This window comes from Moschus berezovskii, chromosome X (assembly GCF_049115385.1).
Source record: "Moschus berezovskii isolate FMDL1 chromosome X, NW_MosBer_1.0, whole genome shotgun sequence".
Lineage (NCBI taxonomy): Eukaryota > Metazoa > Chordata > Mammalia > Artiodactyla > Moschidae > Moschus > Moschus berezovskii.
This window is the reverse complement of record NC_142488.1, coordinates 108,809,833-108,835,452: the sequence shown is the minus strand read 5'-3', so window position 1 is coordinate 108,835,452 and position 25,620 is coordinate 108,809,833. Positions and strand designations below refer to the sequence as shown.

General features: G+C 38.1%; 1 protein-coding gene across 1 annotated transcript in view; it reads right to left on the bottom strand.

Moving 5' to 3' along the window:
• Positions 1-657: 657 nt before the first annotated feature.
• The window catches only part of LOC129535269 (WD repeat-containing protein 44), a 90,915-nt gene continuing 65,952 nt past the window's right edge, over positions 658-25,620 (bottom strand). The window contains exons 13-20 of the mRNA XM_055393961.2: positions 14,819-14,932; positions 10,823-10,945; positions 8,046-8,237; positions 7,736-7,837; positions 7,404-7,519; positions 6,173-6,300; positions 5,651-5,785; positions 658-1,971 (exon numbers count right to left, since the gene is read on the bottom strand). Coding sequence (XP_055249936.2) covers positions 1,877-1,971; positions 5,651-5,785; positions 6,173-6,300; positions 7,404-7,519; positions 7,736-7,837; positions 8,046-8,237; positions 10,823-10,945; positions 14,819-14,932 — 1,005 coding nt within the window. The 3' untranslated portion in view covers positions 658-1,876. The remainder of the gene's footprint in view (positions 1,972-5,650; positions 5,786-6,172; positions 6,301-7,403; positions 7,520-7,735; positions 7,838-8,045; positions 8,238-10,822; positions 10,946-14,818; positions 14,933-25,620) is intronic.

The following is a 25,620-nucleotide window of genomic DNA, read 5'->3' as shown; positions in this document are numbered from 1 at the left end:
TACAGCCTCTAATAGTGACATAGCTTGGAATACCTTAGACAAAAACGTGAGACCCTTAGAGTTTGTTTTGGAGCCTTCTTATCTCCCATGTTTCCCTTTCTTCCTTCTTGGTACCTCCCAACATTTTTCAGAGCCCTATTTTCCTTTATTCTCAACAATTAGTTAATGCCAAGTGATCAGGAAAGTTAACTGATACCACCTTAACTAGTTATTCCTTCCCAGGGTAAAACATCTTCAAGACCGAAACAAATGAAACTATACTAAAGGAAGTACACTAAGTGAGAGGGTAACAGACAGGAAGGCCAGGGTCTCAAAGCAGAGGAAATAGCCTGCAAGTGCCAGACATTTTTATCTCTCTTAAGTGGCAGGAGGAAACAAACCAGCGATATTTTTTTTCTTCTCTATACAAATTTAAAAGGAAATGTTTACTGTGTTGCCATAATGACACCTGGTTTCACCTAAAGTTAACTATTCTCAAATCTTGAGTTAACCAATGCATTTTCTTATGGAAATGTTGGTCTTAAGCTATGTTAATGTACTACGCATTTACCCCAGACTCTATCTTCAAGTCGGTTCCACCAAATGGCTCAGAACCTACTTGACAAACCTGTATGCTATACTCAGATATTGTTCCCCTAATCTATGTAACAGAGAAGGCAATGGCAAGCCACTCCAGAGTTTGAGTGAACTCCGGGAGTTGGTGATGGACAGGGAGGCCTGGCGTGCTGTGATTCATGGAGTCGCAGAGCGTCGGACACGACTGAGCGACCGAACTGAACTGGTATAGCTAATGCATTATAATTTAGGGGTCCAAAATTTGATCTCTGCTTGGTAAAAATCAAATGATATAACAAGACTTTTATTTTCTTACATTTCTCAAGTTACTGAAGTCATTGGAAAATAAAGTCACATGTTTAACAACTTTTGGCCACCAACTTTTAATAATACATATTTAATTTTCAGAAACATATGCTAACCATCAACAACATTATCAGGGTCCCATCAACCCCAGATGTTATTTCATTGGTACATTATATCAATATTTACAAAGGCTTCCAAATTGAACAACACAAAACAAAACAGCTTAATTTTTAAAACTACAATGCTTTAAAAAAATGTAAACAATTCATTTTTACATTATTGTAAAAAAGAAGACTCACTCCTTAATGCGGCTTAATTTTTTTTAAGTGAGCAAAGCCTGGTGCTCATGGATAAAGAATGAAAAGAATTCTTTACATAGAAACATTGTGCTCCAGTGTGGCAAAAAAAAAATTATATATACACATACAAAGAAAAGAATCTTAAGTCCACAATTTAGACCACACACACAAAAAAAATCATCCCCAAATTGAGAAATGTATAAAAACCATTTACACATGGCTGTTGACCTATTGAAAACCTATATAACATTTTTAAAACAATAACTCAGTCAAAAGATACCACTTCTCTTAAAAATGAAATTTTGTGCAAAGAAATTATTTAAGCTAGAAACAAGACACTCCTCCTCAACAAAAGAGCCACTGAAATAATTTAACTCTGTTAGATTTAGTGCATGTAACCAAAAGGCACACACATGTGATTAATATATTAATATATTTTCATGCAGAAACCTGTGCATGTTCATAATTATATAACACAAACGTAACAAAATGTAAAGCCTAACGTTTGGCAATGTTATTCCAGCTACATTCCTTTCTAGTCTATCAGTCTAGGGTTTACTGTATCATTAACATTGCCTCTCACAAAATATATTATATTTGAACAACTTCCAATAAAATTTTTAAAAAAAGGATGTTAACCTGAAACACTAGGATTTTTTTCAGTCCTGGTACATAGAGAAACTTACTGATATGTTTATTTTAAATGTCATTTCAAATTAAGATACATTTTTCCTTTTGTTAATAAACACTTTGATTGCTCCAGTGAAGTCAGCAGAGAGAAGAACTTCTGTGTTGTCTGTCTTCATAATACCTTAAAAGGATAAAAAAAAAGTTTTTCATTGATTTTAAAGGAATATGAAGTCTGCTGCCACAAGCCTGTCACATGCCCATGACCCTCCAGCTCTGGGGTGGGAAGAACCTCTCGCGCCTTTTCAGGCTATTTCCTGGCTTGCTCCCGTAATCCTTTCATCCTTCTGTATCTCTCCTCTCGAGGCTCAATTCCACTTTACCTGGTCTGAGCTGCTCTCTTCCTGGCATAGGGAGATTATGGTCCCTTGGGGCCTGGATGCCTGGATTCAGTCCCAGGCAGCCAAGGCCTCTAAATTGTCTAATTCTTCATTTCATGGCAAGAGTATGTGTCTGTGTTAGTCACTTAAGTCGTGCCCGACTCTTTGCGACCCGATGGAGTACAGCTCACTAGGCTCATCTGTCCACAGGATTCTTCAGGCAAGAAGAATACTGCAACGTGTTGCTGTGCCTTCCTCCAGGGGAATCTTCCTGACCCAGGGATTGAACCTGGGTCTCCTGCATTGCAGGCAGATTCTTTACTGTCTGGGCCATCAGAGAAGCCCTCACAGCAAGAGGCTAGTGTGCTATTCAGCCCCAGGACTGGAGAGTTGGCAAGATGGGATCAGCTGGGCAAGTCTTCTGCTAACAGAGTTCACTAATGAGACTGACAGTAAGGCTTACTGTACAGCAGACATACTGCAGCTGCCATGAAGTGAGGTATACATGATTGCTCTGTGAATGCTGACAGCACCTTTTGCCTTGCCAGTCCATACTGAAGAACTATGTAGCTATGCTGAATGGCAAAAATGCTTACCTCTTATGTTTGCCGGTAAAAACATTTAACAAACAAAATTCAGTGTTAACAATTATGCACAGGCAAAAATTGTAGACTTAAGAAATGCTGATTTGTAAGGAAGCAGATAATCCAAACTTTAAATGGAAAGTTGTGTACAGGATGAGTTGGACCAAATGGTTTCACTTAGATTTGCTAAAAACATATGCTAAGCCTTTGAACATTCCTAATACACTTTGCGTTTATCTCAAAGTACCATCAGGCAGCAGAAGCAGCAGCAAACAACTGACAGATATCAGAGAGGCAGGAGAAGAAAAGAAATCATCATATATATATAAATATAAAAGTGCTTTATAAGATACTATATAATGAAGACGATAATATCTATCACACGCCAGGCATTTTGCTAGACGCATGTGTTATCTTTAATTCTTATCACAACCTTGTTTCTTTTTTTAGTTTTCAGCTGTATCTTTTTGAAATTGAAGTATAGTTGATTTACAATATTGTGTTAGTTTCAGATGTACAGAAAAGTGATTGAGACATGTATATACTTGGAGGTACATCAATATGTACATGAGCTTCCCACGTGGCTCTAGTGGTACAGGACCCACTTGCCAATGCAGGTAGACGTAAGAGACATGGGTTTGACCCCTGGATTGGGAAGATCCCCTGTAAGAAGGTACGGCAACCTACACCATTACTCTTGCCCAGAAAACCCCATGGACAGAGAAGCCCGGCAGGCTGCAGTCCATGGGGTCGCTAAAAGTTGGACACGACTGAGCGACTTCACTTTCACCTTTCACTTTCATGCACTGGAGAAGGAAATGGCAACCCACTCCAGTGTTCTTGCCTGGAGAATCCCAGGGATGGGGGAGCCTGGTGGGCTGCCGTCTATGGGGTTGCACAGAGTCGGACACGACTGAAGTGACTTAGCAGCAGCAGAAGTGTGCATCTGTTAATCCCATACTCATAATTTCAACCTCTCCTCTTCCTTTTTGGTAACTGTAAGTTTGTTTTCTATGTCTGTGAGTCTGTTTCTGTTTTGTAAGTTCATTGGTACTATTTTTTAGATTTCATATATAAATAGCATCATACTTATCTTTGTCTGTCTGACTTAATTCACTTAATATAATCGTTAGGTCCATCCATGTTGCTGCAAGTGGCATTATTTCATTCTTTTTAATGGGTGAGTAATAGTCCAGTGTGTGTGTGTGTGTGTGTGTGTGTGTGTGTGTACTGTACTTTTGGTTTGCATTTCTCTAAGAATTAGTGATATGGAACATTTTTTCATGTACCTGTTGGCCATCTGTATGTCTTCTTTGGAGAAATGTCATTCAGGTCTTCTGCCCATATCAAAACCTTATCAATGTGGTATTATTACCATTTTAAACATGAAGAAAATGGAAGCTTAAATAGTCAAATATGTCAGGAATCAAGAGGAGGGCAATCAGATATACATTATGATCTCATACCCTGGGTTTGAGAGTATTCTTAGAATATACCTACACAGGTAGAAAACAGCAAACACAAATCTGAGTATGATCCAAAGTTGTGCCTCTTTAAAAAGGACCCAGCGAAGTAGTAACTGAACAATGTAAATATGGTGCAGTTTTGAGAAGTTTGAAAAAAGTACTCTCCATTTTTCCTCAAATAGTTTAAAAAGCTAGAATTTTCTGTGCAATGTGTAGGGGAAATGTACAGGGTGGAAAAAGGAATCATTGGACAAAAAGAAAAGAAAAAACCCAACCAAACGACTTAATTTAGAAGACAGAAACAGGATTTGACTGCGAGGGAACAAAATGAAAAAAAATATTTCCAAACAGGCATTTAGTAAAGGTGTAATAATTCTGAGTTGAAATCATGTAATTGAAAGAAGTGCTAGACTGAAGCTTGTCTTTGGTATCAAAATTTTGCTTCACAGACAGAAGAAATAGTGCATTTAGTGCAGTGTAGAGTGCAAACAATACCACAAGGGAAACTGCTTGAGATTAAATAAACATGCTTGAGAACTTTTAAATATTCAAATAATTTTAGAAGCACTCTTGGCACACTGTATGTATTGTTGTGTCTTTATAACACTCTTCAAGACCTGGTGTAGTTTCTCAAGTGAGAAAACGCATTTACTAAAATATTCTGCAATTGACTAAAACAACACAAACTGTTTTTGTTAACAATTGGTCCAAATTCATGTGGCGTTACCTTGTTCTTAAGAATTAACAGGAAAATCATTTTTATATAATTGGCACTCACTATTACTTGATGGTTTCTTTTCACTTTCTAATCTGAGCGTTTTATGTAACTGAAAGTACTATTCATTGTTAAAGCCTTACTACAGGCTTGGAGATATTGGGTTGGCCAAAAACTTCATTTGGCCAAAAAACTCAAACAAACTTTTTGGTAAACCCAAGAGGTATCTATGAGAAGCTATAAATTTGTGGCAAGAGTAAAGAACATTGCTTTCATTTTGGTTTAACTCACTTATTCAGTAATTCTTTATTCAGCATCTACCAAATGCAGGCAAGCACTGGGCTAGGCACTGGCACTACAACAATAAACAAAACACATAAAATCTGTGCCCTCACAGAGATGATACTGTAGTAGAAGAGAAAGGTGATATATTGTGTACATATTTATGTCTTGTTTGCATTCTCTAAAGAGAAAAACTGTTCATAAAAAAATGACAACCTTTCCAAATTTTCATTTTTAATTCCCAGGTGAATTTAAGAGAAGTAAAACCTCCAAGAATTATGTTACCAAAACATTCAGAAATGACTATCTGGCAACCATTATGTTGTATACAAGAAATATTCTTCATATTCATGAAGACCTCATAATACTCATAGATCAATGAAGCTACTAAAGGCTGATCAGAGAGCATGAACACAAATAAAACACAGGTACCCACCAGCGGGCATGGTTTCCAACACTTCGGCATCTTCGCCTTTTTCATTTCCTTCTGATTTTTCAGATTGCACATCCAAAGACAACATCAAACTTGGGTTTGGAGCAAAGATAGCTGATGTAACAACTGCATTATGTGCTGTAAAAAAAATCAACTTTAGGATAACTAATAAGCTTGATTCTAAACATCAAGATAAAAAGTATAAGATGGAAAAAATATAATAGTGTATGTTATATACAAATATCTTTAAAATGAACAAATAAGTAACTCAGAACTATTTAAAACTCAAAACTATTTTCTTAAAAAAAAACCCAAAACCACATACAAGTTCTGAGATTCCATGACTTCCCAAATTTTACACAAGTATAAGTTCTTCCTTGGTATAGAAAAGTCAAAGCCAATACAAACTGAAAGCAGTTAAAACTGCCAAACTCTCTCTCTGAAATAATGCCTATACAAATTTACCTATATCTTCATTTTAACTTTATTTATTTAAAAGACACACCAAACTGGGCATTTACTTACCTTTAATACCTTCCCAAAAGTCATTACGATCTCTCCTGACTGAAGTAAACTTGCTTAAGTCATGGTAAGTACTCCAGATATAAACATACTTATCTTCTGAGCCACTAACAAGGTAATTAAAATCATGGCTAAATTTAGGGAAGAAAGAAAAAGAATCAAAGTTGTGGGGCTTTTTAGGGGTTTCTCTCTATCAGAGCTTCCTAGTTTGAAACACCTAAGAAAATATCCAAGAGAACTTGCTGAAATACAGACTCCTAGTCTCACTTCAGAGGCCCTAACGATGTAGGGTTGACATGGGTGGCCAGTGGCATTCATACGTTCATCAAAGTTCTAGGTAACTGCGGCTGTGTTAACCCACACTGGGAGGAATGCCTGTTGTGGCTGCTTTGTCTCTAAGTCATGTACGACTCTGTGACACCAGGCCTGCCAGGCTCCTCTGTCCATGGCATTTCCCCAGGCAAGAATACTGGAGTGGGTTGCCATTTCTTTCTCCAAAGGATCTTCTCCACCCAGGATGGAACCTGTGTCTCCTGCATTGCAGGCAGATCCTAAACCACTGAATCACCAGGGAAGCCCTCAGGAGGAATGTCTACTTAAGAGATAAAAGAGAGAAGCTGAATACTTTACTAATTAAATTACTGGGTAATTCCTGGGTACTTCAAGAAAAACGGAGAACTGGAAAGAAAAGGACTGAAATAAAGAGGGCTATAAAGAAAGAAGAGGTAAGTATTTCAGGAGAGCCTGCAGACCCTAAGGTAAGAGTTCCAATAATAATGACACGTAAAGGTGTATACAGGACATTGTGCCTTAGGGTCTCAAAATGCTTTACTAGTTTCTGTACTTCAAAGGCCAAGGGTGAGTGGTGGAGGGATAAATCTCCTCTTAGAAAGCATACATGGAAGTACAAAAGCACAAATTCTGGAGCTGGGAGTCTTCTAATCCTGGCTCTGAGGCTACCAGTGTGACTTCAGGCAAATTACTTAGTTTTCTGGATGTTGCTTCTTCAGCAGCAGAGGAGGAGCAATTCTAACTCTACCAAACAGGTGGAAAAGGCAAGTTCTGTATGACTGATAATATGAGATACCAGTTGTAAACACCCAAAGTAACTAACACCACTATACATAAACATATAAACATAAGGTATCAGTTCCCTTCAGTATAGATTGATGGAAAAATGGGAGTAGGGGAGAAATATTCTGGTCTCGATGGGAATTCCTCATTGCCAATTTACCTGAAACTTGCTTTGATCTGGCTGCTGCTGTTGACATAACCCTTATACTTCATGGACAGAGACAAATCTCTAAGATCATATAGTCTGATTCTGGAGTCATTTGAGGTTACCAGTATCTAAAAACACATCAAAGGAAAAGTTAAAAATACCACCATTTAATCTGTGTTAAGGTACAACCAAAAGAGGGTGTTACACAAATATAGAATACACCTCAAAACTAGAAAAAGCAATATTCCATAAGAAAGGAAATATATTCTTAGCCAAGATATTAAGAACTTACTTTCCAGAGTTTATATTTAGTGTGGAGAGAGAGGGTTTTGAATACTTAGTACCTTGTTTTCTCCAGGTAAAGGCTCAATGCCAGTAATTTTTCTTCCAACCTTGTTGCGCCCTCTGGTAGATCGGACATGTATCTGTGTGTGGTATTTCAAATGCTAAAAAGAAACCACAATTTAAAAAGATCAGAATTAGAACCTCAAAGATCAACTGAGCCAACTCACACACAAACATGGTATGAATATTATTTGTCCCAATTTACAGATAAGGCAGTTAAAGCCCAGGGAGGATACACCAACTTATTCCAAACCACAAAAGGGTCTTCTACATATTCAAGCATGTAATTTATACAAGATAGTCATTTACCTCTGTATCATAGAAAATACACCTGCCGTCATATGTTCCAATCACTGCATATTTGCCATTCTGACAGAAATTTGCAGCTGTGATCAATTTTGTTTGACCATCTACTTCATTCCACAAAGCCACTTTTTTGTCAGGTATGTTCCAAAGGCGGAGCTTTCCATCCAATGACCCACTTAGAAAATACCTATCATCCTAAAAAGGTGGCAAAAGAGGAAGCTTTCATTTTACCACATGAAGAAAAACTAATCAACAAATCAATATGTCAAGTCTATTAGAAATAAATGCTAAAATATGTAAGATTTTATTTTAAAAGTATAAAGTAAGAATTATTTTATTCATTAAAAATAACAATTAGAAACCTCAATATTCATTTTTGAGAAATGAGGTTCTAATCATTGTATCATATCCTTAAACTGCTTTTCCCAAAGAATAGACGTTAACAGTGGAGTAAATATCGTGTAGAAGTGTTCTGTGATCCAACAAGTTTGATAAATTCTGGGTTCTCTGTCAATGCGCGTTCTGAATCTTTAATCACTGCCTTTCTGCAGCGGGTCGGCAGGGGGTCAGGTAGGGACACTTAGCAGGGCTAGCACATTCAAGGAACATGCTTTGGGAAACACTATCCTATAATGGGACATTTGCCCATACCTTCCTCGGGATTCATGTAATACATGGATAAAAGAGTAACTAATGTTAGTTAGCTCATAGAACCAGTTAATTTTTGGAACCCCAACACCCTGTCAGCAGAGAATCGCGCCACTATTTAAATTCTCAACCCTTTTTTCAATTTCCAACCAAGTATTATCAGATGGGGGCAAACAGGCCCCACAGGGGACATCTAGCAATGTCCGGAGACATTTCTGATTGTCACAATTTAGGGAGTGGGCGCTACTGACATATAGTGGGCAGAGACCAGAAATGCTGCTATACATGCTACAATGCATTAGACAGCCTTCCCTCTCTCTCCAAAAAAGAATTATCCAACCCAAGATGCCATTAGTGCCAAGGTTTAGAAACCTTGTTCTAAACTAAACCAGGCCTATCACAAAGTTGCTCTAATTTTTGGTAACATAAGAATTAAAGATAAGATAAAATAATTAGAACGCCAAAACATGAAACAGATTTTCTTTTCCACTCAAGATTATTCTTCTTGCCTACTTCTCAAGCCTGTCAAGGATAACCTTCATAGAATAGGTATTTTTACGGATATAGTATAGTAGGCTCAACTCAATGGATACCAGTAGAAGTGCTGAACAAGTAAAAATACTTTATCTTGATCTTACAATTCAGCATTTTATTTGTATACACATATGTATATATGTGAGTATCTCTATTTTGCTATTTCTTTTAGAACCCTGCTTCCTTCCAGGTTACATTATTTGATAGAGTCATATTTCCAAGGAAAATGTCAACATCCCTTCATTCTTCCCTAGCCCCTCTCATAAACTCTCCAGCTAAGTAGAAGTTTTAGAAATAAGGCTTTTCAGTTTCTAAAATAAAACCTAATAAAGGTATAGGAAAATTGCTGACTGAACAGAAACCTTAATGATAAAGTTCTACATGGATAACTATCACCATCTGATACCCCTCTCTTTCCACTCTGATACATTATAGTTAAAATAGAGGTGGGGGATTTTGTTCCCAGTTGCTGACAGGGCTAAATCCATTCTTCTGTTGCATCCTTAGGTGACAGGATGGGGGTATTTTTCAGAAAGAAGCCTCGAGAGCTTGATGGTCAAACTGATATGATTAAACATCTTTAATTTTCAAAAGTTCTTAATAAAGTACTTCATTAATGCCCATGTTTTAAGCCTGCCCAGGGAGGGAAATTATACTGAGAGACAAAAGTCATTCTTCTTTCTTAATCTGAGGAAAGAGAGAAAGAAATGTGAATATAATTGAAAGTCTGCATTAAAAAGACAATGGGCATTAACATATAGAGATGAGGACATGATTGGAAATGTAATCATATAGACCAACATGGGGGAGGGAAAGTCAACGAAGGTCAGCTCAAGCCTTCCACTTATTTCAACCTAGCCGGTGAAGCAGCGCCAACGCGTGACATCCCTTGTGCGTACAGCTGCAAAGAACTAAAGCTTCTCTAGCCTTATGCATTTAGTGGATCTGTCTTACAAGGGCATCAGATAGGTCTGGAGTCCATCATAGTAGGCTTTTCTCCTTTACTTGAAATCATACAAAATTCCTTCTGGAGGAAAGATATTACAGGATTTTCTTTCTTTCTTTTTTGTTATTTTTACAGGATTTTCTACACTGAAAATGAGTAAGAGGAGATCTCAAGATTAACAATGTTTCCAGACATGAAACAGGAATTCAGTCTATCTTGTAATGAATTTTTGTCTTTGCCACTTTCAACCTTTTCTTTGTCTCTTCCCTTCCTGACTCTCCTACAACTGACTATTCCTGCCTACATGCTTCCCTTTCTTATTTACCTGCTGTCTTTTCTTCTTCCACTGTCTCCAACCTCTCTCCTCTTTAACAGGATATCTTATTTATTTATACCCTGCAGGTTTTATTAAAGACTTGGGATGACTTTTCACTAGTATATTGATATTTACACTATAATATTTCCAGCTCTTCTAATGTAGATTAGTACAATATTTAGTTCCTTTCTTATTTCTAAAGCTGAATGAAACATTAAGTAGCTGTAAACTATACGACTATTAATAATTTTTTTTCCCTGTAGTCCGGATATCCTCCAGAAAAACCTGGTTCCCTCACCTTCCTCACAGTATAACAAAAAACGTGTAAACACTTACTCTTGGATGGAATGCAATGGCAGTGACAAAATCTATATGCTGAAAACAACAAAGGCATTCTCTTCTGGAAATGTGCCATAATCTGACTGTTTTATCCATCGAAGAAGAAAGCAGAAAGTAGTTCTATGGAGAAATTGACAGTAATTATTTTATGATCATATAAAAAATATTTACACCATAAAAGTGAACTTTCTGTTTTAGTACCTCAATATAGTTTTGTTATTATTATTACTGTTATATGCAGCATCAGACAGCACAAAAAGATATCCAATTCACTTGGACAATCCCATTTTTCCCCAAATAGTTAAATACCATATTCCTTTGACTCTAAGACTTTTTCACATTATATATTCTGAAATGAGGATGAATCTTATTACTTCTATTGAAAGAAATTTGCAAGATGCCAAGAGAGGACCAGGGTGTGCCTCAGTCGTTGGAGTCTGCACCTACTAGAAGTTAGCATCGCTTCGGTTATTTTCACATTGATAACACTAGTGAATTTTAACTTACATGAGTTTCCTAACTGTCACTTAACAGGCCTTCAAAAAGACCACCGACCAAAGCAGCATGGAAATGAAAAGCTACTGTGCACCTGCACCTCAGGCAAGAAAATTAGAGAATAGAAATTGTCAAATGTCTCAGAACTGTCAAAGCTAGAAGAGGGTAGTGTAACTGACTTAGGCATTATGATGGCTCATCACCAGAAACCAAACATCTCTTTGTCAAAAGCTTCCAGCTGGCAGAGGCTCTTTAATTTCTAAACACAAATCTATTTAAGGGAAGAACTAGGAGTTATGCTGAACGAGGAAACTCAAATGAAATCTTAGTATTCTTTGGCATGAGTAAAGATTGTAAACAAATCGAAATAATGATGCTATTTACTGAGTACTTACAATATGCTAAACATTGTTCTCAGCACTATGCAGCAACCCTATGAGGTATGCACATTATTATCTGCTTTTGCAAATGAGAACACTGAGGTAGAGAGGTTAAATGATTTGTCTAAGACTATACAGCTTGTCAGGGGCAGAGCGGAAATTTGAACCTGGATAGTCTGGCTCTAGGTCAGGCTCTAACAATTATACCACTGTGCAGAGCGCTTATGAAAAATGAGATGCTTTGTTATTTGCTTCAAGTAATAAAGACTCTTTAATCTTTGAATGTAAAAAGACTAAGCACAAATATGGATTCAGATATGTTACTGGACTGATACATATATGCTATCTGGACCAGTGTAAAACGAAAGTATATTTTATGTGGTATGCTGCTGCTGCTGCTGCTAAGTCACTTCAGTCGTGTCCGACTCTGTGTGACCCCATAGACGGAAGCCCACCAGGCTCCCCCGTCCCTGGGATTCTCCAGGCAAGAACACTGGAGTGGGTTGCCATTTCCTTCTCCAATGTGTGAAAGTGAAAAGTGAAAGTGAAGTCGCCCAGTCGTGTCCGACCCCCAGCGACCCCATGGACTGCAGCCTACCAGGCTCCTCCATCCATGGGATTTTCTAGGCAAGAGTACTGGAGTGGCTTGCCATTGCCTTCTCCGTTTATGTGGTATACCTATTTTAAAATAAAGATATATTTTACAACCAAAAATACAACTTTGACAAGTTAAAAAAATAGAAAAGAAAAAATCTAAAAACCAAAAAACAAAAATATATAAAATAAAATAAAAAAAATAGAATTTTGAAAGATTTACAGTAACTTTCGAAACATCTAATAACAATTCTTTTTATTTTCAAGGTCCACTCAGTTTCAGAAGTTTTGAAGAGTATATACAGTTTGCTTTATATTTCCTGATATTTAATAACAAGTGTATAAAAACTAAACCTATGGTCTGCTGTTCATTAAAAATGAATTTATTCAATTCTTCCAACAGTCCATTGGTTTAAGTATACAAAAGAAATACTAAGACATCCCTAAAAGTGAAGATGTCGAAGACGTGTTAAGACTGGTTCTATTATGCTAAGAGATTTTTGTTCAATAAATACTTATAACTTTTGTTCAAGAAAACAAAATTAAACAGTTTTCTTGAAGTAAGCATGGTCTTGTGAGTCAGAAAAATTAGATTCAGAGCTAGGTTCTACCCATAACTAGTTTTGTGATCTGGGATGGGTCAGAGGCCCAGTCTTCTAATCCACTATATAAAATAGCATCCACCTCACAGCATTACCAAGGTAAATGTTAAAAAAAAGAAAGAAAAAAAAAAGAACTAACAAGGTAATTTTTGCTACCTGGCACAAAATGAATTTCCAACAAAGAGAAAACCCCCTATAAATATCAACTATGCTAGATACTGAAAGAAACAACAGTGAAGAAAATCAGACCCCTACTCTTGAGGGGTTTAGAATCCCATTGCCAATAAGACCTAGAAATGTACATCCATAAATAGTTAAGTAAAAAGAAAGTTTAAGGGAAGAGCACACAGACAGATGAAGGCCTTAAGAACAAAACTGAGGTTTTCTGGAGAATAAATTCTGCCTTAAGACTCCAGTATGACACCTGCTGTGCTTTCAAGGCCTGCCCTACAGATTTTAAACTTGCTTGGCCCCACGGCTGTGTGAGAAAATTTCTTAAAATAAACCTCCTGATGTATGTATTTCCTCTTGGTTCTGTTACCCTGGAGAACGCTGACTGATAGAGTGGTCAATGGAGAATTAATTTCTTTAGTTCGTTTTACATTTCACAAAAAATATTGGCTTGTTTTAAGACAGTAAAATGAGTGCAGGGTTCCCAATTAGGGACTTTGTACTTCTTCTCCAAGATGAATAGGATTATCAGATTTAAGGATACTTTAATCTTCCATCTTCTGACAACACAGATTTCATACAGGGTAGGGCGAAGGGGAAGTACAAAGGTACAACAGGGGCTCAGTTTAGAATTAGACTACCAGGTGAGGCCCAAGCTTGTTCCAGGAGGCTTGAGAAAGATGTTATGAAATGTGCCCATAATATCTAAACAAATATGAGAGGAGCAGCAATTCATAAGTGGAGTCACTCAAAGCTGGAGCTCAGGGAAGCCTGACTTGCTAGTGTGTGTGAACGCTCAGTCACGTCCAACTCTTTGGAAGCCCACCAGGCGCCTCCGCCCATGAGATTTTCCAGGCAAGAGTACTAGCACGGGTTGCCATTCTCTTCTCCAGGGGATCTTCCTGACCCAGGGATGAACCCACATCTCCTGCATTGGTAGCCAGATTCTTTATCACTGAGCCGCCTGGGAATCTGAATTCCTAATACATACCTGTGACATCTTTGTGATACGTGAAGTTCTCCTGACATAGTTAAAATATATAGGCATTTCAGTATCCTTGCTAGTATTTTGTTAACTCGGATGACTTTTCCCAATTTAAGGCTTTTAAATACTACTTTTCCCCACAAATTCTTAATATATATTAGATTCTGATTAGTGACAAATTTTAATACAAAGAAAGTATATTGAATAATGCAAAAATTCCAAAAACGGATTCATGTTTCAGATATCTTAAATGAAATTTAAAATATCTCTTAAAATTTTTGCAAACTTTTAAGATATTTGATTGGTGGCAAAATAGCCCCCTACTCCTAAAACAATCTTGCTCTAAGGAAAGAAAGCATAAAATGAAGACTTACCATTGATTTGTAGAATATAATTGTTAAACCTAAATTAATAATTTCATGAAGGTAGCAGACTAGCTTCAAAACAGTCTTGATTGGCTAGGTCAGACTTCATCTTTGCAGCTGAAGTCATATGCATTTTGCTGAGAATAGTTATTTTGCAAAACTACTTTATAAAAGCAAGAAGTATAAGTATATAGACAGATCCAGATAGAAGCTGTTAAGTAATATAAACATTTTCTTATTAGCCTAATCTATCATTTCTCTTTTTAAATTTCAACTAATTTGTAACTCCCACAAAGTAACTACAGACATTTGGACTTGATGGTGACAATCATACAAATAAAACATTTGTTCTTATCCTAAAAAGTTATACAGAACACAAAATTCAAATAAGAATTTCTTACTTTAGACCAGGAAAGATCAAGTAGATCAGCAGTATGTCCTTTATATTTGCAAAACGGCCGTTGTCGAAATGGTGCATTTTTATCATCAGGGTCTTCATCAGTTCCACTGCATACCTATTTGGACATGAAAAAAATGTTTAAACTAGAAAAACAAAAGCTTCATACTCTTTCCTCCCTATTTGTTTTCTCATCAATCTGTATTTTCCTTGACTAAAATCGGACCCACTAAAGCCCAAATCCTCTTTATGTTGAATGTACTACTAATTACTTCCTCACCTCCTTGTCCTAATAAACCAGGATCATTCCTAAAGACATTGTCCTATTGCAATCTTTCCTTCTCTAACAAAGGTCCCACTTTGTCTGTTGTGTTTTTTTTTTTCAGCATCTGTTCCTTTAGGAGAGGTGGGAACAAATACCAGGGGATGATCATGGGCTCAATAAAGGACAGAAATGGTAGGGACCAAACAGAAGCACAAGATATTAAGAAGAGGTGGCAAGAATACACAGAAGAACTGTACAAAAAAGATCTTCATGACCCAGATAATCACAATGGTTTGATCACTCACCTACAGCCAGACATCCTGGAATGTGAAGTCAAGTGGGCCATAATAAGCATCACTAAGAACAAAGCTAGTGGAGGTGATGGAATTCCAGTTGAGCTATTTCAAATCCTGAATGACGATGCTGTGAAAGTGCTGTACTCAATATGTCAGCAAATTTGGAAAATTGAGCAGTGGCCACAGGACTGGAAAAGTTGTTTTCATTCCAATCTCAAAGAAAGGCAATGCCAAAGAATGCTCCAACTACTGCACAATTGCACTCATCTCACACGCTAGTAAAGTCATGCTCAAAATTCTCCAAGCCCGGCTTCAGCAATACGTGAACCATGAACTTCCAGATGTTTAAGCTGGTTTTAGAAGAGGCAGAGGAACCAGATATCAAATTGCCAACATCTGCTGGATCATGGAAAAAGCAAGAGAGTTCCAGAAAAACATCTATTTCTGCATTATTGACTATGTGGATCACAATAAACTGTGGAAAATTCTGAAAGAGATGGGAATACCAGACCACCTGACCTGCCTCTTGAGAAACCTGTATGCAGGTCAGGAAGCAACAGTTAGAATTGGACATGGAACAACAGACTGGTTCCAAATAAGAAAAGGAGTACGTCAAGGCTGTATACTGTCACCCTGCTTATTTAACTTATACGCAGAGTACATCATGAGAAATGCTGGGTTGGGTGAAGCACAAGCTGGAATCAAGATTGCCAGGAGAAATATCAGTATCCTCAGATATGGAGATGATACCACCCTTATCGGAGAAGGCAATGGCAAGCCACTCCAGTACTCTTGCCTAGAAAATCCCATGGACAGGGTAGCCTGGTAGGCTGAAGTCCATGGGGTCGCTACGAGTCAGACATGACTGAGTGACTTCACTTTCCCTTTTCACTTTCACACACTGGAGAAGGAAATGGCAACCCACTCCAGTGTTCTTGCCTGGAGAATCCCAGGGACGGGGGAGCCTGATGGGCTGCCGTCTATAGAGTCACACAGAGTTGAACACGACTGAAGTGACTTAGCAGCAGCAGTAGCAGCAGCACCACCCTTATGGCAGAAAGTGAAGAACTAAAAAGCCTCTTGGTGAAAGTGAAAGAGGAGAGTGAAAAAGTTGGCTTAAAGCTCAACATTCAGAAAACTAAGATCAAGTCATCCGGTCCCATCACTTCATGGCAAATAGGGAGAAGTGGAAACAGTGGCTAACTTTATTTTTCTGGGCTCCAAAATCACTGCAGATGCTGACTGCAGCCATGAAATTAAAAGATGCTTACTCCTTGGAAGGAAAGTTATGACCAAGCTAGACAGCATCTTAAAAAGCAGAGACATTACTTTGTCAACAAAGGTCCATCTAGTCAAGGCTATGGTTTCTCCAGTGGTCATCTATGGATGTGAGAGTTGGAATATAAAGAAAGCTGAGCGCTGAAGAGTTGATACTTCTGAACTTTGGCGTTGCAGAAGACTCTTACAAGTCCCTTGGACTGCAAGGAGATCCAACCAGTCCATCCTACAGGAGATCAGTCCTCGGTATTCATTGGAAGGACAGACGTTGAAGCTGAAAGTCCCATACTTTGGCCACCTGATGCAGAGAGCTGACTCATTGGAAAAGGCCCTATGCTAGGAAAGATTGAGGGCAGGAGGAGAAGGGGATAACAGAGGATGAGATGGTTGGATGGCATCACCGACTCGATGGACATGGGTTTGGGTGGACTCTGGGAGTTGGTGATGGACAGGGAGGCCTGGCGTGCTGTGGTTCATGGGGTCACAAAGAGTGGGACACGACTGAGCGGCTGAACTGAACTGATCAGGATTGGGTTAAGCTAATTAAAATGAGCTCACTCTCTTTTAGCATAAGCATATGCTAGAATTTTCATCAATAAAACATGAGGGCAGGTTGGTTGGGGATGAGGAGAGAGGGGAGGCTTCTAGAAAGATTTCCTCACTCTTAAAAAGGAGTATTCTAAAGGGACGTTCCTCTTTTCTGCCTCTAAACACTATTGTCTGCATGTGACAGTAAGTCACCAAGACAGGAGCAGTCATCTTACCACCATGAGGGGACCAAGTTAAAGAGAACAACAGATACGGAACAGCAAATCAGGAGATGGAAGGACTTTGTATCTCTTATGACATAACTGAGCTGCTGAATTAACCAACTCTGGAGCTGCCTTACCTCCAGACTGGCTGCCTTATTGTTTAAAACATCCTCAGTTGAATTTCTGTGATTTGAAGTCAAAAGCATCCTGACAGGTAGAGGTGGGTAGAAAATAATGCCATGCATGTTTACCATGCATTTAGTTTACAATATGATTTTGCATTCATTATCTGAATGAAACCTACCAACTCTGTGAGGTAGATATTACCATTATGAAGATGAAGAAATTAAGAAAAAATTGAGGCTCAAAGAGGTCAAAATAACATATTAAAGGTCACACAGCCACCTGGAAACAGCAGAACCAAAGCATCTAACTGTAAGTCCAGAGGTTGGTCCTCGTATGTTTTAGAGGATGTTGCTTGAGCAAAATTACAGAAGGTTAGCTAAGACTTATATATTTAGGGAAGGGTAGGTAGGATGATGAGGAGGGAGAAAAACTTATATGGAAAAAAGTAGGGGATTAGGACAGAAAGGTACTTTGAGACCAGATCATAAAGACCCCTGGATTTGCAATTTAAAATTTCAGACATTCTAAGGTAATGGAGAGCCAAGACAAGTTTCTGAAAAGAAAAAAATAACATGATCTGACTGGGACTTTAGAAAGAGAGTGCTGGATAATAACATAAAAGGTGGTTTGGAAAGAGAGTTGGGGCAGGAAGAGCAGTCAGTAAGTTTAAGAGTAATGAGGGCTTAAATAGGACGGTGGCCATGAGGACAGAAAGAAACTACTCCTGCTAGCTGTTAACAATTTTACAGGTTATATAAACATCCTCCCATCCAATGTGGAGGGAGACCAACAATATCAATGCCCTGACCCTTTGCCAAACACTCCTAATGCTGGATGATTACAGCTACTTCCTCTAATTTTACTGTCAGATTAGTGAGCACCATGGGAAGACACAAAACAAAACAGGCTTCTTGCCCTGTTACATCAAATTCAACTTTATGTTTAATAATCCTTTTCATTTAACTAACTCCTTAGTGTATTGCCCCAAGCCATGATTCCAGGTCTCTTTTTTCTCTTTAAACACCCATTTTCTTTCATGTATATCTGAATCACTTTGCTGTATACCTGAACCTATCACAACATTGTTAATCAACTATACCCCAATATAAAGTGAGAAAAACATCCATTTTCTTTCCCTTGTATTCTACACATTTTTTAAATACTTCATGTATTTTTTAATATAAAGTAATACATACTCAATATAGACAAACCAGAAAGCATAGAAAGTAGAAAACCTAAATTGGCCATCTTCAATCTTTCATTTTTAAAAAATATAATTGAAATCATATTGTACACGTGACTTGGGCTTCCGTGTTGGCTCAGTGATAAAGAACCTGCCTCCAAATGCAAGAGACTTGGGTTTGATCCCTGGGTCAGAAAGATCCCCTGGGGAAGGAAATGGCAACCCACTCCGGAATTCTTCCCCGGGAAATCCCATGGACAGAGGAGCCTGGTGGGCTGCAGTCCATGGGGTCCCAAGAGAGCTGGACAAGACTGAGCAACTAAACAACAAGTGGTTCAGTATCTTCCTTTTATTTTACATGAGCACCTTCCATATTTCATTCTTTGGAAACACCTACTAGTTGCATATGGATGTACCATAATTTAACAATTTCCAATTTGCTGGTAATTGAGATATTTTCAATTTTTTACAAAATAAACAACAATTCAACAAATGTCCTGGAACATGAAACTTTATCCCCATTTTATGATTTGTTTATCCTAACAGAAGTTCCAAAAGGCTTAAAATGGAGATTTGTATAGTATCTTCTGTAGTCTTAACGTGTGCATGTGTGTTAGTCGCTTGGTCATGTCCGATTTTTGGTGACTCCATGGACTGTAGCCTGCTGGGTTCCTCTGTCTATGGAATTCTCCAGGCAAGAATACTGGAGTGGGTTGCCATTTCCTTCTCCACAAAAACTGGGTGCCTGGGCCCCTGGTGGGGACCTCCTCCTGTAGTCTTAATAAAATCAGGTAAATTTATTGAAGAAAATTTTAGAAATATAGAGAAATATCAAGAATCAAATAAAAATGACCTAAAACCCTATCACTTGAGATAACTACTAGTTACAATTTGTATTTCCTTTAAATTTTAAAATCTATAAATATTTATAGATCTTTTTAGTTAAGATTTGGATAATAATATATCTAACTTTTCATTCTGCTTTTTTCACTATACATTTTATTTAGGATATTTTTTAATGTAAATAATCTTTGAAAAGAATTTAAGGACCGCAACATAATAAGCTATTATACTCTATAGATTATACCACAGTTTTTATTTTCCAACCATTAAAATTTCATTTGTTCAAATTTTAGCTATTCTGAAAACACTAATATAAAAATCCTTTTCCTTACATCTTTGGACATATATGATTACTTCTTTATGATAAATTTTTAAAGGCAGAATTACCAAATAAAATCTTATATAGTTTATCTATATCTCTCTGAATAGATATATATGTAGAGATATTTTTATCTCTATGTAAATATAATGTATATATTAAACCTTTTATGAATATTTCAAATATACACAGAAGTAGATAAAATAATATACAGTAAAATAAACTCCATGCATCCACCACCTTCTTTAATGATTATCAACATTTCATTCATCTTGTTTTATCAATCTTCCCACTTTTATGTATTTGCTTATTTTTGCTGGAGCAGTCAAAGTAAGATCTAAACATCAGTAACTGATTTTTATCAGTAAATATTCTATACGTATCTCTAATAATCTCTCTTTTAAATATAACTATCATTACATTATCATACCTAAAAATACCATTTGTATCATCTAATATCTAATGTATATCTAAAAATCCTGATTGTACAGAAATGTCATTTTAAAGTTAGGTTGCTTTGAAAATGTGCTAACCACTTGATATTTATTAACACTTACTATATACCAGATATGGTATATAACTTGAATGCCAAAATAAATATTTCTAATCTACTTATAATCTATTCTCAGTATTTAAGTCAGAATAAGCCTTTTAAAATATGTCAGACAAGGTCATTCTCTGTTCAAAAACTCTCCATCAGCTTCTTTCTCAGAAGAAAAGCCAAAGTCCTTGCAGTGGCCTGCATATTATGGCTGCCCCATCTACACCTCCATGACTTCATTTTCTACTACTCTTCTCTTGCTCACTGGTTCCAACTGCCCAGGCCTCAATGCTATTTACTGAACAAACCAGAACTCCTGCCTTGTCACTGTTTCACATGCTGCTGTTCCCTCTACCTGGAATGTTCTTGTCCTCCACATAGCCAGATAGATGATCCCTCTCTCACCTCCTTCAAGTTTTCCTCAAATGACAACTTCTCAATGAAGCTTTGCTTGTCCACTGCATTTACCTCTCATCACCTCACTTTGTTTTTTTCCATGAAAATATTCACCTTCTAATATATTACAAAATTTATTGTTTTATTTCTCTGTCTTCAACCACTAGAGTAAGTTTCATAAAAATAGATTTTTTGGTTTCTTTTATTCACTAATCTATCCCCAGCCTTCATGGATCACAGCCTTCTCATGGAGAAGGGGCTTGCATAACTCAATGAAGCTCTGAGCCATGCTGTGCAGGGTCACCCAAGACAGACGGGTCATAGTAAGAGTTCTGACAAAATGTGGTCCACTGGAGGAGGGAATGGCAAACCACTCCAGTGTTCTTGCTGTGAGAACCCCATTAACATAAACAGTATGAAAAGATAGAAAGATATGACACCGAAAGATGAGCGCCTCCCCCTGCCCCCACAGGTCAGAAGGTGTCCAATATGCTGCTGGGGAAGAGTGGAGGGCAATTACTAATAGCTCCAGAAAGAAAGAAGTGGCTGGGCCAAAGTGGAAATGATGTTCAGTTGTCAATGTGCCTGGTGGTGAAAATAAAGTTCGATGCTGTAAAGAACAATAGTGTGTAAGAAGCTAGGATGTTAGGTTCATGAATCAAGGTAAATTGGATGTGATCAAGCGGAGATAGCAAGAGTGAACATCAATATCTTAGTGAACAAAAATGAATGGGAATAGGCCAATTTAATTCAGATGGCCGCTATATCTACTACCGTAGGCAAGAATCCCATAGAAGAAATGGAGTAGCCCTCACAGTCAACAAAAGAGTTTGAAATGCAGTACTAGGGTGCAATCTCAAAACTGACTGAATGATCTCAGTTCGTTTCTAAGGCAAACCATTCGACATCACAGGAATCCAAGTCTATGCTCCAACCACTGATGTTGAAGAAGCTGAAGCTGACCAGTTCTATGAAGACTTACAAGCCCTTTTAGAACCAACATCCAAAAAAAAAAAAAAAAAAAGATGTCCTTTTCATCATAGGGGATTGGAATGCCAAAGCAGGAAGTCAAGAGATACCTGGAGTAACAGGCAAGTTTGGCCTTGGCGTACAAAATGAAGCAGGGCAAAGGTTAAGAGAGTTGTGTTAAGAGAACACACTGGTCACAGCAAACATACTCTTCCAACAACACAAGAGACGACTCTACACATGGACATCACCAAATGGTCAACACTGAAAACAGACTGATTACATTCTTTGCAGCCAAAGATGGAGACGCTCTACACAGTCAGCACAAAGAAGATCTGGGGCTGACTGTGGCTCAGATCGTGAGCTCCTTATTGCAAAATTCAGGCTTAATTGAAGAAATTAGGGAAAACCATTAGGCCATTCAGATATGACCTAAATCAAATCCCTTATGTTTATATAGCGGAAGTGACAAACAGAGTCAAGGGACTAGATCTGGTAGACAGAGTGCCTAAAGAACTATGAACACTGTGGAGGAGGCAGTGACCAAAACAATCACCAAGAAAAAGAAATGCAAGAAGGTAAAGTGGTTGTCTGAGGAGGCTTTACAAATAGCTGTGAGGTGAAAGGCAAGGGAGAAAAGGAAAATATACCCAACTGAATGAAGCATTCCAGAGAATAGCAAGGAGAGGTAACAGGCCTTCTTCAATGAAAGTGCAAAGAAGTAGAAGAAAACAATAGAATGGGAAAGACTAGGGACCTCGTCAAGAAAACTGGAGATACCAAGGGAATATTTCATGCAAGGATGGGCAAAATAAAGGATAGGAAATGTAAGGACCAAACAGAGGCAAAAGAGATAAAGAGCAGGTGGCAAGAATACACAGAACTATACAAAAAAGGTTTTAAGGACCTGGATAACCATGATGGTGTGGGCACTCACCTAGAGCCAAACATCCTGGAATGTGAAATCAAGGGGGCCTTAGGAAGCATTACTATGAACAAAGCTAGTGGAGGTGATGGAATTCCAGCTGAGTTATTTAAAATCCCAAAAGATGATGCTGTTAAAAGTGTTGCATTCAAAATGTGAGCAAATTTGGAAAACTCAGCAATGGCCACAGGACTGGAAAAATTCAGTTTTCATTCCAAAGAAGGGCAGCGCCAAACTACAGTACAATTGTGCTCATTTCACATGCTAGTAAGGTTATGCTCAAAATCCTTCAGCTAGGCTTCAACAGTATGTGAACCAAAAACTTCCAGATGTACAAGCTGGGTTTAGAAAAAAGGCAGAGGAACCAGAGATCAAACTGGCAACATTCACAGGATCACAGAGAAAGCAAGGCAGTTCCAGAAAAGCATCTGCTTCATTGACTATGTGAAAGCCTTTGACTGTGTGGATCACAACAAACTGTGGAAAATTCTTCAAGAGATGAGAATACCAGACCACCTGACCTGCCTCCTGAGAAACCTGTATGCAGGTCAAGATGCAACAGTTAGAACGGGACATGGAACAACTGACTCGTTCCAAATTTGGAAAGGAGTAGGACAAGGCTGTAGTATATTGTCACCCTGGTTGTTTAATTTATACACAGAGTACATCATGTGAAATGCCAGGCTGGATGAATCACAAGCTGGAATCAAGATTGCCAGGAGAAATATCAATAACCTCAGATATGAAGATAACGCTACCTTTATGGCAGAAATTGAAGAGGAACTAAAGAGCCTCTTGATGAAAGTGAAAGAGGAGAGTGAAAAAGCTGGCTTTAAACTCAACATTCAAAAAACTAAGGTCATGGCATCTGGTCCCATCAGTTCATGGCAAATAGAAGAGGTAAAAGTGGAAGCAGCAACATATTTTATTTTCTTGGGCTCCAATATCACCGTGGACAGTGACAGCAGCCGTGAAATTCAAAGATGCTTGCTCCTTGGGAGGAAAGCTATGACAAACCTAGACAGCATATTAAAAAGCAGAGACATTACTTTGCCAGCAAAGGCCCGTATAGTCAAAGCTGTGGTTTTTCCAGTAGTCATATAAAGATGTGAGAGTTGGACTGGAAAGAAGACTGAGCACCAAATAATTAATGCTTTTGAATTATGGTGTTAAGAATCTTGAGAGTCCCTTGGACAGCAAGGAGATCAAACCAGTCAATCCTAAAGAAATCAACCCTGAATATTTATTAGAAGGAGTGATGCTGAACCTGAAGCTCCAATACTTTGGCCACTTGATGTAAAGAGCCGACTCCCAGGAAAAGAACTTGATGCTGGGAAAGACAGAAGACAAAAGACGAGGGCAGTAGAGGATGAGATGGCCAGATAGTGCCAACTCAATGGATATGAATTTGAGTAAGCTCGGGCAGATAGTGAAGGACAAGGGAACCTGGTGTGCTGCAGTCCATGGGCTTGGAAAGAGTTGGACAGGACTTAGCAACTGAACAACAACAGACGCTCAATAAGTATTTGCTGACTAAATGAAGACACAGTACCAGAACTTCAGATGCCAACTAGTGGAGCATAGTGGTTAAGAGCATTAGATCTAAAGACAGATCAGAAAAGTGAAAGTGTTAGTCGTTCAGTCATGTCTGGCTCTTTTTGACCCCATGGAGTGTAGCTCTCCAGGCTCCTCTATCCATGTGATTCTCCAGGCAATAATACTTGAGTGGGTAGCCATTCACTACTCCAGGGGATCATTCCGACCAGGGATTGAACCCAGATATTCTCATTGCAGGCAGATTCTTTACAATCCAAGCCACCAGGGAAGCCCAGAAGACTGATTAGAGCTGGGTTCTAATTCTGGTACTGTATCTACCTACTGTATAAAATTGGTATATGAGTCAATATCTCTAAGCCTTCTTTTTTTCATTTGTAAAACCGGGTTCTTAATAGTACTTCACAACAGTACCAGGACTGTTGTTAGGTTAAGTAAGATATAAAATGTACTTGTAAAGTACATGGCACAGAGTCAAGGCTCATAAAATGTTAGCTGGTGTTACATAAATTGATATAGTATACAGTAAATGCTTTTAACAGAACTATGGGCAAAGTACCATGGGAACAGTGAGGGAGCACTGATTAAATTAGGTGAATCAAGGAATGTTTCAGTGAGGAGAAAAGTCTTAAATGAATTTCCCAGGCAAAAGGGGAAAAGCATATGTAAATACATAGAATCAACAAAGGGTCTGACATTTCTGTTGGGGCATGAACAACCAAGTGGCTCAGAACATAAGGTTTGGGAGAGGGAAGGGTTGGAAGTAACAGTGAGAGCTGAGGTCAGGCTGATCTCTGAAAGACTGAGTCATCTAAGGAATTTAGACTTAATCCTATAGGAAAAAAAGAGAGCCAAAAGAAGCGCTAGAACAGTAGAGTCACATGATCACATTTGTTTTACAGGAAACTAATTCTGCTGGCAGTGTGGATCAAAGAGTGGAATCTGGGAGAATAGCTATAATGGTCCAGGTATGAGATAAAGGCCTGGATTGTAGCAGTGGAAATGAAAGGAATGGCCAGATTCCAACAACATTTCTGAGATTAAGTGGACAGGATATGGTAAATGAGTAGACACTGAAAGAGACAAGAGAATGAAAAGTGATCACAGCTTCTAACTCAGGAGATGACATATTTATTAAACAATGACCTGATATCAAGTATGTAGATCATCAAAGGAGTGGTTTTCTCAGGAAAATGGTAATTCTGTTTTGGGCATATATTATCATTGTTGATATCTGTCTTCTCCCACGCATTGCTCGTTGGCTTGAATTATCCACTGCATCTTTATATTTTCAGTGCCTAACACATTTTTGACATTTAATAATTGTTTGTTGACTGAACCAAATATAAGCTAGTGTGC